At 40.2% G+C, this 15,232-nt stretch overlaps 1 protein-coding gene across 1 annotated transcript in view; it reads left to right on the forward strand.

Moving 5' to 3' along the window:
• The window catches only part of CUBN (cubilin), a 175,007-nt gene that overhangs the window by 69,557 nt on the left and 90,218 nt on the right, over positions 1-15,232 (forward strand). The window contains 1 exon segment of the mRNA XM_042472046.1: positions 6,909-7,068. Within this exon segment, the coding sequence (XP_042327980.1) occupies positions 6,909-7,068 (160 nt within the window).

The raw sequence follows: 15,232 nt of genomic DNA on the forward strand, positions 1-15,232 counted from the left end.
TCCATGCAGTTGAGAGTGCAGAGCAGAAATGCCTTAAATGCAGGGTTGGTAAACATGCAGTGCTCCAGATGTTAGACTCCCAGCATTCCTCACAACTGTCTGTTCTTCTTGAGCCTGCTGGGAGTGGTAGTCCAGCAACATATGAAGGGCCACACAATTCCTACCCCTACTTTAAATAAATAAGTAGCTTAGCAGAAGTAATTGCTTCACATGCCACTGACCTCTGCAGAAAATACTCCTCCAGGCCTGCTATTTTGGATTTGTAGATTTTCAACTCAGTCTTTCTACACAGAAGTCTCATTCAGTACACTAGGGGTTTTTCCCAGTATACAGGGGCTAGGAATGTACAGCCAGCCTTCCATATCCACGGACTGCATCCATGGATTCAACCAACCACGGTTTGAAAATATTCACACAAAGAAAAAAAATTCAAAAAGCAAACCTTTATTTTGCCATTTTATATAAGGAACAGTATTTTACTATGCCATTGTATATAATAGGACTTGAGCATCCACTGATGTTTGTATCCATGGAGTTTCCTGGAACCAATCCCCAGTGGATACCAAGGGTCCACTGTATAGGACTGCAACCTTAGCCCTCTTTGCTTTCTATAGCAGCCTCTAGCATGACTACTTATTGGGTTGATTGCCTGCTTTTAAAATATATATTAAGGAAAATGTATAAAATACTGCCAACTAACATTGTTCTGCCAATGGTGCATTTTTGACAGCAAAGTCATATGTGTGTGAAAAACAAAATCATTAAATCTGCAAATCCTTTAAAAAAATAAGGATATTAAATCATATGTTGAACAGGGCTAGGCTAGTACAAAGTTAGTATAGTACAAATTCTCTCTCGCTCTCTCTCTCCCTCGCTTTTTCTCCCCACCCCCTCTCTCTCTCTGTGTGAACTGCACTGACAGGATCTTGTACCAAATCAACCCAAGACTTGCTGCAGGAAATACCACAGATAGCCTTCTCATGGTTTCAAAAGTAAACTTGCATTTTTAGACGGTGATGTGTTTCTCATTCCAAAAGTAAAAAAAGGAATTTATAAATAATTCATACAGTATGTAGTCCTGACACTTTGACTCTCTAGTTTGCTTGGTGTCATTTTTGTTTTAATACATATTTATATTTCAAAAAGGAGGAGGCATCATACCTGCAATTTATTGAAATACGTTCTGTTGCCTATGGATGCTTTTAGCTCGGACTTTTATGCCCTGTGTTTGACATGGGATTTTATAGGATTTCATAGAAGGTTTTGTTCTCTTTGTAACTCTTCATGTTTTCCTGGTGCATTTTCAGTCTCTTTTTAAATAGAAAAATATCTGTTTTGAAGAGAAGGATAGAATAGCCGAATACTACTTCCTGACTGATAGTGTTAGAAAGTCTTCCGTCGTATATGAGGAAGAACCCTATATAAAAAGTAGATGAAACACAGTTTCCAAGTGGCATACTTTTACATGTTTAAACAGTTATTCCTTTTCATTTATTTACTCAACAGTTTATATCTTCTCCTTATGGTCATATTTGTAACTCTCGAGGTACCCCTGAAAACCAGGGGGGTGGCAAATCAAGCTTCTAAATTTTGGCATCAAACTGTAATCCTGTGTCCACTGAGGTTTTTGGAACCACATTGATAAAAGCCATTGAAACAAGCCGAAAATGCTTTCTTTAAATGCAAAATTTGCAACCAAACCCGTTAGACAAGCAATTTTGTACTGATGGTTTTTTTGTAATTGTGTTTTCTGCTTTGCTGCTGAAATTCAATGATGAGACAGTGGTAAGTTCATCCCATAGTAGATGGACCCTTGCTAAAAACAGAAATTGTGTAATTTATTAATGTGGGCAATATATTAATTTTACAGAGGGCTTTATCACATGGGAGGAGGGGTTTGCAGCTCTGATCCGATGTGACTGCAGGTCCAACAATGCAAATTCACGCAATAATGTGAAAAACATGGCCATGTTAGTTAAAATCATTACTTTAATTTGGTATTTAGGTAGAACACCAATGTATTAATAGTTACTTGCTGGTGACCAACCCTGCATATCATGGATTTTCACTGTACCCTATTGCTGGTTTGGAAGCTTGGCGACAATATGCCAGATTGATACATTCCCATCATTATACAAAATCGATGCTGTTGAAATAATTCTCCCCCCATAATAGTTTAGGATGAAGTCATAAAATAAATTTGGGCTACTATCATGTACCACTTACTTCACAGTGTAAGCAATTTTTTTTAAAAAAACAGCTGCTTTCTCTGTATCTATGCTCACATGTTACCCAAATGGGAACACTCCATGTGTACCGAAATCTCTATTAGGCAGTGAGCCATCATATGCAATTCCTCTACTTGAGACAAGAAGAGTATTTATGGAGTACAGAAAAAGCAGCTGGATTTTACTGCTGACCCCTAGAGTATCTGTTTGGCCTTTTGCCACCTAGTGCAAATGCAAGGGAACTGAGTTGGAATTTTAAAAAGTTAACCAAGTAGAGCTGAGACACTGGCATCCAAAATGACTGCTGAAATCATATCTAGAGTGAATGTTGAAACTTTCTTTGTAAGCAAAATGTCTAAGGAATGTCAAAGGAAGCCCTGAAGAGTTTGATAAACCCAGCAGAATTTCTTAGCAGTAGTAGGAGGATGGGTCAGAGTTGCATGTTCCCTAGAATGTGACTGCATTTTGCTTAAAGTGAAATTCATAATAAAGACAAAACTTTCTCTTCAGGCAAAAATATTTGAGGAATGTACGAGGCAACTTGGCTACCGTTTTGACACTGCTGCTTGCTAAAGAATAATGATTTTAATTTAAGCTGTCTTCAAGGCTTGTCTTAATGAAAATGTGGCAGAGTCTAAATGATTTGAGTAAATAATGAATGCAAGAAGCAGGAAAACTTTCCTGTTGGCACTCTCTCTGTCATAACAAATGGAAAAGGAAAAGATCTGCTTTGTCATATGTAATTCCATTTAGGAAAGATTTCTGTCCTTTCTTTTCAATAGAACATCAGCTTGATTTCTCATTGTACTCTTGCTGCTTTATTTTTTGTTGAAGGTTCTTATATGACTAAATTCTTCTATGGAAAATTGCTATGGACATTGATCAGTTGAAACCGGTGTGGTTCCCCACCCCTATCTCTTTAGACGGAGAAACTGAGGTTCTTTTGCCATTCATCAGCTAATTTGTATCTGTGTGGGGACCATTTTATTGCCTTCTGGTAGCCTGGTGTCCAACCTGTGACCAGAGGTAAAATCCAGACAGGCAGAATTAACATCAACACTCCACTTAAGCATTCTTAAGTATTGAAATGTCAAGACATTTTTAAAGACTTGTTGGCCCGGCAGTGAAATGCTGCCCCTCTTTGCTGTGCAGCTGTGCAGCAGCATCCACATGGGGCTGAACAGATGCGCACTCAAAAAAGAGCCAGTCAAGGTGGCTCCTTTGCATCTATGACGCTGCTTGTGCTGACAGGGGTCTGTACATGGCGCCACAGTTGCGAAGCTGCGCAGCCCTATCAAGCCCTAATATCGCCACAACCTGCCCGTCTGTACCTTTGTTAGTCTTTTTGGCTGTTTCTTTATAAGCAGTCATAGATATACAACCATACACATTCCTCTTAGAGAGAAAGATAGACATTTGAATGTCTAGACACATTGCTTTCTTTACGCTACATTACATGTAAGGCATCATGCATTTATTACATTACACAATATGACAGGTAAGACACTATACTTTCATAAGGACTGAATCTTTAGATCTGCATTTGTGTAGCAGGCTTCTCTGTAGCTGCATGTCATCTTAAACAACACAATTCAGCCATTTATCCATGAAGGAATGCACTCTCTTCTATTGGGGAACTATTTATCTCTAAACAGGTACCTGTAAACACAGGCATCAAGGGGTTAATATCTCTGGGCATTGCTATATCTAGCAATTACAGTACTACATCTAGCAGAAGGCAAATATATCTATTTAGCATAGACTAGTTAAAAGTAACTTCTCTTACCAGCATGGAATATCTCCATCAGCATAATCTGGGCAATTATCAATCAGGAACAGCATAGTTTAGAAACTGCATTGTAGCCTAACTTCAATGGAGATTAATAATCAATCATTCTCTCTCTTCTTGACTTGTTTTATGTTTTTCCTAGTCTAATCGGTTGACAGCTCTTGTCCAATGAAATAAAAGGCATTCACTATGCCCTGTTTTTAAAAATATCATTTTCTCCTTCAGTTATGTTCCTAGGGGTGACATAAGACTGGACATAGTAGTCTTATTTTTAAATTTGGGAATTCCAGGTAAGCTATTCTGAACAGACCTATTTTTACAAGAGACATCTGTCTCAAGAAACAGAAAGGACAGCATAGTGCCCCCTGTGAAATTTATTATTGTATTTTTATTCCACAAAGAGAAAAGTGTAGATTTCCCTTGTATGATATTAAGGTCCATATAATTAAGGTTATTATGGACTACTTCAGCAAGACAGAAATAGCTTAATGTCAATTCGGGGCCAGATATTATTATTTTCTTAGTTAGTTGAAGATATAAAATATAATTAAATGAAAAATGTGCCCGAGACCCTGGCCAAAACATTATAAAAATGACTTGCAATATGAATATCGGTATAGCAGAACTAAATTTGGTTGAGTTTGATTCTTGGCTGTGCTTTTCTGAGGATTGAATAATGCCTCAGATGCTCAAAATTCTTCATGAAAATGCACAGCTGTCCTCCTCTTTTATAAGGTTGGACAGATTTACCAAATGCCTGTAACTCTAGCTGTTGCTTCATTTTCAAACAGTTACAGCTGTCTCATCGTTTTCATTTGAATTTCATGTGAATAGTGACCTGCTCTGAGAACCAGGATGGGAGCTGTATGGGATAAAGTGGTTTCTATGACAACCATTATTTGTGTAGTTGAAAAACTGTCTGTTCGCTTTAAGAGGAATTGTGTAGAAATGTGAAGTTAACTGCTGTCTGTTGGGTAGAGAGAGAAAAAATATCCAACTTCTACTTGATGAAATAAAGTTTAGCAAAGAGTCATGCAAGTGGAATTTATTTTTTTTCCAGGACTGGTGGACTATTACACCATCAACGTCTGTTGCCATTGCAACTGTTGTATTTGTGAAATAACTGTTTCTAGACCAAACAGATTGGGATGCGAGTGGATCAGTGATGCAAAGAATATTTTCAGGCATTCAGTAATTCCCTCCCATCTTGAAATGTCTTTTGTCGGGGATGTTTCCTTACTTTAGCAAATAGAAAGTACTGCACCTTCTTTCTAATGGATTTTCTCAGTAAGAAAAAAAGACAGAACAAGCACAGTATCATAGAGTCATGGAACTGGAAGGATACACCAGGATCATCTAGTTCATACTCCTGACATGCGGGAAAGAACAACTACAATACTCCTGAAAGATGCCACCTTTGGTCCCATCCTGGGAGAAAGGCAGCATATAAATAATGTAAATAAATACATAATAAAATAAACCCAACCTCTGTTTAAAGACCTCGAAAGAAGGGGAGTCTGCCACTCCTCGAGGAAGTCTGTTCTGCTGTCAGACAGATCTTACAGTAAAGTTCTTCCTAATGTTTAGGTCAAATGTCTTTTCTCGTAATTTGTATCCATTGGTTCATCTTCTAGTCTCTTTGGTCACTTTGGCAGATGTTCTTTGCTGGAAACTGAATGGAGGAGTATGGCCCGAAACAGATGGGTGAAAAAAGACTGCTTCTGGATGGCTTGGGGGGCTGGCAATCACATGATGCACACCCTTAAGCTGCCCAGAAGCTGCTGCCAAGTTGCCCCAACCCAGAAGAGCTGCCTTGAAAAGAAATGGTTTTTTTAAAAAGCTCATTTTCAGAAGCTGCTTTGAAACAGCACTGATGGGCCAAATTGGAGCTGCATGCATATGGTTGCCACAGTTCGGGGCAAGTTGCTCTGGGAAGCTCCAATCCACCCTTTTTGGACAGTCTGTTTTGCCTGTTAGTTCTGCTGGAATTCTCAGGTGTTTTGGATACCATCAGCCATGGAATGAGATTTGTAGGCATTGTTCTCCAGTGGATCTGTTCCTTTTTTTAAAGTGTAGCAAGCACAGAAGATGGTGCTCCTGGTTGACCCCTTGGCCATTAACCTCTGGGGGCCCATAGAGTTCTCTTTTGTGCCCCCATGCTATTTAACACATACCTGAAACCTCTTAAAGAAGTTGTCCAGAGTTTTGGGAATTTAGGTTGATCCATATACTGGCAACACCCAGCTCTGTGTTTTCTTTCCATCTCAGTTCAGGGAAGCTATTTCAGTTTTAAACTGGTGTCTGTCAACAGTAATAAACTGGATGAGGGCAAAAAATTGAAGCTTAATCCAGACAAGACAGAGGTGCTCCTGGTCAATTGCAAGGCAGATCAAGGAATAGGAATTCAACCTGTACTCAATGGGTTTACAGTCCCCCTAAATCAGCATTTTGGATGACTACTCCCATCATCCCCAAATGTGGGATTATGAAAGCTATAATATATCAACTCAGAGGGCAGTAGTTTGAGAAATCGTCTCATTCACATGATCGGCAGAAAAGTACCCCTGCACACTTATCTTGTTCTTTTCCTGTTGGTAAACAGTAATGGACGTGTCATTGGGTATTAACAGAAACTCCATGCAAATGAGACGATTTAACAACGGGAAGAGGACACTTGACTCCTCCGTGTGATAACCTCCTTTTGTGTCCCAGGCTACATAGGGACTGCTACTGATCTGTAATCAGGGATGTTTGTTACAACACATTTATATAATACCTGGGAGAAGATGATGGTAATAATCATTTCTTTTTAAACATTGTGAATAAAAAGAAAGAAAACAGCAGTAAATGGATGTTCCCTCTCCATTACCTTTCCTTTTGTTTGATTTCAGCTTTATGATGGTCCTAACACCCAATCCAACTTGATAGGCACTTTCTGTGGCAACAGTAATCCCCCTTCTGGTGGCACCACTAGTTCCAGTCTTCATGTGGTGTTTTCTTCTGATACAATACAGGAATCTACTGGATTTCAGATGCTATGGCAGATAAATGGTAAGTCACCTAGATTTCCTTCCTATTTTTGTTGTTATGTAAGATTACTCAGTCATCCAATCTCAGAATGCTAGAAATATTGGTTGGAACAGGCTGAACAGGCTGACAACCTAATATTTTTGTATTCTTATTTGAAGGCATGTTGCACTGAGTACTGTTAGATTTGTGGAGTAGATAGTGATTTTGTTTAGATATGCAATTCAAACAAATTTCATTGAATGCTAGGCATTTTAAAGAAAAATGGTAATATATTTAAGAAGTGTTGGTACCTCTAGCATTCTCTCTTCATGATTAGGATTGCCACCTGACCTGGAAAAATGCTGCAGTAGTAAGTTGAACTTCTCTTCTGTTTTGGTACCCATTTGCAGGCAGCTGAATGGAGGACATTTTGAGAGATATCAGGGTTGGGGAACGAATAACTTCTTGCACTGTAGTTCTTCTTTGAGTGGTGGCTGGCACTTCGTATCTCTCCCTCCCCTTCATAGACACATACCCAGAGTGCCCTTCAAGTAAGGCTAGATCATCATGTTGCATTACTCTGGGAAACATTTGTGGAGGAGTGGCATGGGAAGAGCAGCTGCCAAGTGTAGTACTGAACAGTACCCCACTCCACCCCACACACTGATGCAAACACAAGTGGCAGCTGGGAAAAAAGATGAAAGGTTATCCTCCTCCCCTCCACAATTAATCTGCAAGCTTTTTTTTAAAAAAACCACACACAACTTTGATTCCAGTGTGATGCTGCTGCTGTGCCCTTAACAGCAGTTGCATGTCCCTAAATCAGTAGTTGAAGGTTTGCATGGCATAGTAATACTATTGCTTTAATGTCTGTGTATTAAATTTTTGGCAATGCCAAGAGGCCTGATAGAAAACTTGGAACCCTCATTATTAAGAAGGCCACATCTGCATCACAGTGCAAGGGGGAATGGTCAAATAACATGTTTCCCTCTGCATCTTTTTGCATGTTTATGAAATACAGCTGCAAACGTAGCTTGGTTGCTTGACCTATTTAACAACAACTGCATAACCCTGCAGGAAGACCAAGACCTGTTGCATTGTAATTCATCTTTTTAGAGGATGTGGGGAAGGACCCCCACCCCCAAAATTAAACAGCCACAATTGCCTTGTCTGTTTAATTAGTTCACATTATTCAGTTTTTGACAGCATGGAGAAGCAGCTGGAATAGGCTGCAGGCAGGCGGCCCCGGTGTGGGTTGCCTTACAAAGTTTGAGATGGAGTTTCTCCTTTTTGCAGGCTTGCAGTTTATAGTAATTTGGCTTCTCCAAAAGTTTGCATATTTTTCCCCCCTGAGGACTTTAGAAACCAAACTGTGTGTGGGGAAAGAGAGAGATGGTTGAGAGCCCCTCGGATAGCGTTATTCAAAAAATAATGACTTATATGAAGGATGATTGGTCTTCAGCTGAAACACACAGCGGGGAAGTGTTACTGAACAACCGGAGTGTGAGACCTTAGGACTGGGAGGTGATGTCATCCCAGAGCCACACAAAGGAAGTGTGGTGGGGGAGACAAAAAGAGGGGGATGCCTTTTTCTCTGTAGACAGATGACATCATCCCCTTCAGAAAGGCTGCAGTGTTAGCTTGTCTTTTCTTTCCTGTACTGCTTAATAGTTTCTAAACTCCTGCCTAGCTGGGGAAAGCCCCTCTCTGTTATTTAGATGCCCTGCCTTTCCTAAATCCTTCAGCTTCAGGGGGATTGCTTTGACCTTGCTCCCTGGCATTTCACTTTCCACACAGTTGTAACAGCTCTGTAATTTTTATTTTAATTAATTCTAGGATGATTGGCTCCTAATCCCTTATCTTGGCCCATGTGTATTGCCCTGGTCCAGAAGTGTGCTAGTTGTCTTTTCAACTAATTCAGAGCCGCTTCTGTGATTTGTTATAAAGTGACAAGATATGGGCCTGTTACTTTTTGGGCTTCAAAATGCAAATTTTCCACGCTCTAAGCTCCTAACAGTTGCCTCAGGTTCTACAACTGTGCTGCTGGCAGGGGCAATCTTTTTTTACCCTGTTACACTTCTTCCAGGCCTCACAAGTCAGTTCTGACAACCCAGAAGTGATGTGCTATCACTCTCAGTTTTTATGGTGGCCAAAAATTGGGTATTTGAAGAGGAGTTTTTATTATGAGATTGGCTGGCCAATATTGTGTTCTTTGTGTTGCCAAAGCAGGAGCACTAGAAACCCCCCTTGGCTGGAAACATGAGTCTGAGTCAACATAATCTGATAAATTTTTTGAAGCAAATTGTTAAAATATTATCATCCCTGGAATCTTTTACAGGAGTTGGGGAAAGTGGTTGCTGTACAGAATAGTAGGATATATTTATGCCACCTAGAATAGGAATTTTGTTCCCTAAGGCCCAAAACACATGGGCCAAATAAAGTGGCTTCTGGCATGGAGTTCAAACAACATGCCCCCAAAGCTGCTGGAAACTGCTCCAGTGTGGTAGGAGTGGAAATAATCTGTCTTCTGGCAGTGGCTAGTTTATGACAGCAGTGGCAGTCACCGCAGTCCTGACGCAGTTGCAGCTATCTGCTTTGCCCCTAAGAGTTTACACCCTTCACTAGGTAAAGCTATTCATTTGGCCTAATGATTATCTTTCTTTTTTTTTTAACATGGTCGACTTCTGAAATTTCCCTTGTTAATATAAAGACCACTAGACTTCTCCTTATTTGGCCCATGTATTTTGGGCCTTAGGGAACAGAATTCTGTTAGGGAACAGAATTCCTGCATAAATATTGATTGATTTTATTGACTATTTTATTGGGAGCATTTATTGGGAATTGTTGTATTAACGCTATTTTAGGGTGGGATGGAGATAGGGAATTAGGATTTGATATGTTTTGCTATGTTTTTACTTGTGGCTTGTTGTGTTGTGTTTTCATTGTTCTTTTGTTTGTTGTTACCCACCTCGATCCAATACAGGGAGAGGCAGGATACAAATTATTTTTATTATTATTATTATTATTATTAGGAGGCTGGGGGTCATGAAGGGCAAATCAAGTCTAACCTGTTTTGCAGAAACTTTGGCCATTCTCAGACAGTTGATCACGTGGGATCCAGCAGCTTTGCGATTGTCGTGTAGAGCTTCAGGGTTCACAAAAATAAGGGGGGGGGTTTGAAACCACATGCAATCTGTTGTCCCCACTTTCTCCACTCTGATTTCCATGAAATTCATATTAAAAATGGAACAGTAGTGCAGTTAGCTCTGTTGTTACCATGACCTCCCTCCTGTCAGTGTGAAGACAGTGGCCTACCTGCCATATTTGACACCTAGTGGAGATTATTTTTAACACCCCCAACAAAATGGGAGTGTGGTGTTACAAAACCACTCAATTCATAGGGAAAGCGGTGCCCCAATGAGATGAGTAGTGGTGGCAGCAGGAAGTGGAGGGCTGAGTCCTCTATGTTCCTGCCGCCATTGATCTCCTCAGGGGGCTGTGATACCCCGAAGAGATAAGTGGTAAGGGGAGACATCCCCTTCCCACCAGTGAACTGGATGACACCTCCTTCTGAGATGTCATCTGGTGCAGTCCGTACCTCACACCTCCTAGTGACACTCCTGAGTGACAAGGAATTATGACAGGAGTCATGCCTCTGATTGTTGCAGCCGTACTCACTGACAGGAAGGGAATGGAAATGTCATCCTCTTGCACCCCACTTGCCAATTGAACAGACCTCCATCTTTGATAAAGTAGGTTTGGAAGGGCATTTACAATAGTGGCAATAGTGCCATTTCCTGACTATAGTGTTAGTGAATATGGAGTAGTTACTTGAGGTTATGAATCTGCAACTGCAGTAAAGAATGTCAGCCGTTATCTTTATAGATATTTTCCTCCTCCAAAATCCTTGGTTTCCTTTATTGTCTATGCATATTTATTGTCTATGCCCTTGTTTCTTTTTATATTTTCCTTCATTTGGGCCAAAGTGTTCATTTCTGAAAATGAATATTCCTTGTTTAGCCTCCTTGTCTGTGGAGGAATGATTTTTAGCCAGCATACAAGAGGAAGGCAGGTAGAGGGGGTTAAAACAAGCACTATTCATCTTGAGTCCCTATGCAGCTGCTCTTGTGAAATGAAAGCACAGACACCTTAAATGAATTCACACGTTTAGTATCATGTCTGTTTCAGTGCTAGTCATTCACACCACTTCAGGCATCATTAGAGGGTGTTGCTTTGTATCAGAAGGAGAAGATGGGGCAGTGGTAGCTGTTAAGTGGGTGAACAAATTTCCTTGAAGAGTTAGACACTGTGATATTCTGTAGAGCTCAGAGATCTTGTTCACAGCAGAGAAGTGCTCATATTATATGTGCAAATGCAGCCAGCTGAATATTAGCTCAGCAGTCAGTTACTGAGAGTTTCTAAATCTCTGTTTTGCACCATCTGCTGTAATGAAGATCTTAGCCTACAGAAGATGTGGCCACCACCAAATCATGTGTTGCTTGGTCTGTTTGTTTTACAGTTTCCAAGCAACTCTGACTTGGGTAGGTAGTCATTCTACCTACTTTCCAAGGGAACTCCAAGACCTTTGTAAGCCATAAAAAAAGAAACCAGCACTCTCCCACATTTTTACTTGTGTGGTTTTTGAAATATATGGTAGATGTGTCCGGAAATGATTACAAGGGGTAGTGACTGAGCTGATGTGAGCAAATGATTCCCAAGAGTCACTCTTGAGTTTGCTTGTACATTCTCTAGCCACCCACCCAAGCATTTCAGAACCAAATGTCCCTTTGCCCTAGAATCCCTTATAACGTGTTTTTCTGTACAATACAAGCTCCTGAAGTTACTTAAGTTCACAGGGAAATCCATGTGTAAAAATTCACAACTTTTTTTAGTTTTGTGTTCCTATTAATATGTCCTTTTTTAAAGATCAGCTCCTCTTTTGTTTCAGCAAATAAGAAATCCCATTCTGTAATTTAAATGACTGCAAAATCACATTCTCTCTTTCTCTCTGAATTTGTTGTCCAAAAAGCAAGAATCTGATTTTAAAGGGAAAGTGTCCCACTACTGGAGTCCGCTTTCAACATGCAGTGATCTCTTGATGAAAACCTTTCAGTAAATGTTTGGAATTTCTTATTCAGAAACTCATTGTTTGGGTTTCAGCACAAATTTGTGACACACTCCTCTTAGATATTATTTCAGACCCTTGATTTTGTAGATAAGTACAGAAAATGTTTTTATCATTCTTTTATGTTGAGTGTTTTTGAGGGTTTTTTTATCATTTCTTCCCCAAAGGGAAATTACATCACCGTGTCCTAATATGATTAGGCTACCATCTGGCTTCAGTTTCCTGTCTTTGATATCTGGATGCTTGAATAGCAAGACTTTTTCTTTATTTTATTTTTTGCAACAGGAAATACTATGGGCACCTCCTGGCGAGGAAAGTGGCACATGTGATTCACATGAACTGTGATTGTATCCACCCTTCCTGTTAGTTGATCCTAACTGATTCTTCAAGACAGTGGTTGTGTGTGTGTGTGTGTGTGTGTGTGTATTTTATTTAGTTAGAGTTCTGTTGTAGGGATTTGAATGCTGGATTAGGTCAGGGTCGAATCCCTGTTCAGCCATGGAAATCCACCTGGGCCAGTCATACACTCTCAGCCTTACAAGGAATCAGTTGCAAAAGCCCTCTGAAGAAATCTTACCAGGAAAGGCCTATGGGAGAATCACCATGAGTTGGATACAGCCTTGAAATCATATTACTCCAAACCAGAGTGCTGTAATGTGTGTATTTTTGCAAGAGTAACCAGGAGAAATGTTTCTTTTCTAAGCCATAGTAATGTATCTCTACTTTTCACAAACTCCTTCCTAGAGTTCCTCCCATGGAGGCTCCCCTCAACAGGAAGGTGGCAAAGTTAATGGTCAAGTCTGTGAAAGGCTACAGCTTCAAATCTTAACTTGGAACTAAGGATTAACATGGCTACCAGGATGTCATGCTTTGCTGTCTAAGGCTAAGATCTTATGGTTACTCCCCACATGTTGGCTCATTATTCAATATCTGTGTTCTAATTAGGATAAACGAGTAGGATTCAGAGCTATATGCACACAGGATAGATTCTCCCTCTAGACTTCAGCCCTCTTGCAAAAATATTTAGGAAATCTGTCTTCCTTACACTGGTCTGTCATTAGAGAGCAACAGAACCAATGGCAGCTGATGGCTTCCATGTTATTGGGATAGTAAATCCACTGTAGGGTTTAGTCTGACATTTAAAGAAACCTATTTGGGGGGTTGGGATAGGAATAGAGTTCAGCATCTTGGATAGCCCCTTTAACATTTGTACCGAAACCCAGAGCAGCTTCTTTGCCCTGCTGACTGGGGAGCTTATCGCACGGAGCTCGGGGAACACAAATGATGTGGAATGGAAGGAAGCAGGAAGGGAACAGAGCAGGGAAATCACCCATATTACTGCATGGGGGAATGCTGCTGATGCTGCTGGAAGTTCCCCATCCATTCCCCATCCATCCCATAGGATATGATTTTCAAGGACGATTCTGAACAGTTCTTGAAAATCGCCTCCTGTGAGTGGATGGGAAATGTATTGGGGACTTCCAGCAGCATTGGCGGTGTTCCCTCATGTGGTAATAGGGGCAATTTCCCTGTTCGTCCACTTCCCACTCCCTTCCGTTCTGTGCCATTTGCGTTCCTCAAGCCCCATGCGATAAGCTCCTGGGACTCACCAGCTGCCCCTGAACTCTACCAGTAAACTGAGTCAGCCACCTTAGGACATGGTGGCAAAATAAGAAAAAGCATATGCCTTTTTGTTTGCCCTAGAGTCCTAATTAAGATAAGATAGAGCCACTATGCTATTTTGGATGTCATAATACAATTGAACTAACAATCTGATGAACTTGTGCAGACTTATAGGGATATATGTGTGGATTTATGGGGGAAATTCTTTATCCCAATAGTATTATTGGTAAACCATAGGAGGAAGTAAATGTAACTGATACATAAAACATTCAGAAAGAATAATCTGAATATGAACTTGAATATTCAGCACAGGAATAGCTAGATGGGGAAAGCTGCACCTAAATTTTAAACATCATGATTTTTCCACGGGTCTAGCCCATTTTGAATTTCTGTCAGTCATGTATTTGTGGCTAACAGAAAGGAGTAAGTAGGAGAGGTTGAGTCATAAATGCCTGTTTAAGTTGAACCATTCCCAGTTTGTTCAGCCCTAGATATGCAGCATATTGCTGCCAGTGTACTGTGTATTTCCCCCTAGGAATTAAACCACAAAAGAGCTTGGCTTGTTGGGAACACAGCATCTGTATCCAAAGTTCAATACATTTGGTTTTTCTTGCTGTGAATGTCCATCTTAGTTCTACTGAGCAGGAAATGGCAGACATGTTTATGAAGGCAGTTTTGCATAGCTTTTTTGGGTGGGGGGGTTAATATAGAAAAAGACTAATACTTTTAGGTTGGGGGGATTCCTGCTGTTTGCTGCATGGGAGCATGAAGAACATTAAGGGCTAAAGGGTGAGAGAGAAAAAAATGTGCATGGTAGTAGGAGAGGTAAAGCATTTCTAACCCAGGTGGTATTTCTGCCAGTACAGAATGCTGGTATATTTTGCCCACTTGGTCTTTTACCTTGCCCTAAAACAGTACTGCATATTTTTGTTTCATATACTGTCTGTTTACATTGTAACTATATTTATGGAGAAATTTTATGCATAAATACTTTTGTAATATTGTGAGAAGGCAAAGCTAATAAATAATCCAATTAATAAATATTATGAGAAGGTAAAGCTAATAAATAATAAATTATTAATAAATAATCTGCATACACATGTCCATTTCCTTTCACTTGATGAAAGGTTTAGTAATGGGGAGGAAAATTACAGAGATTAGTTTACAGAATCTCCCAAGCCTTTTTTCAAAGTCTGAAAGTAGAAGGGAATGGTGTAGGAGCTCCCTTAAAGTGTAAGGCCCAGATCCAGTAAGCACATGGACCACATGTCTCTGCCATTATACCTAATGCTGAAGGCCAGGAAAACAGAAGGTGCTTCCTCTGCCCCACTTCTTCCCATCTGTGCAACAGGAACACAGGGGGCTTCAGGGCTCAGTTTCATTTTTTCCTGGTCATTGATCTGCTACAGGGAAGTACAGTACATGCTTGTGTAAATTATGCTTGCCCTTGTGCATTTA

This window comes from Sceloporus undulatus, chromosome 6, assembly GCF_019175285.1.
Source record: "Sceloporus undulatus isolate JIND9_A2432 ecotype Alabama chromosome 6, SceUnd_v1.1, whole genome shotgun sequence".
In the NCBI taxonomy this organism is placed as follows: Eukaryota; Metazoa; Chordata; class Lepidosauria; order Squamata; family Phrynosomatidae; genus Sceloporus; species Sceloporus undulatus.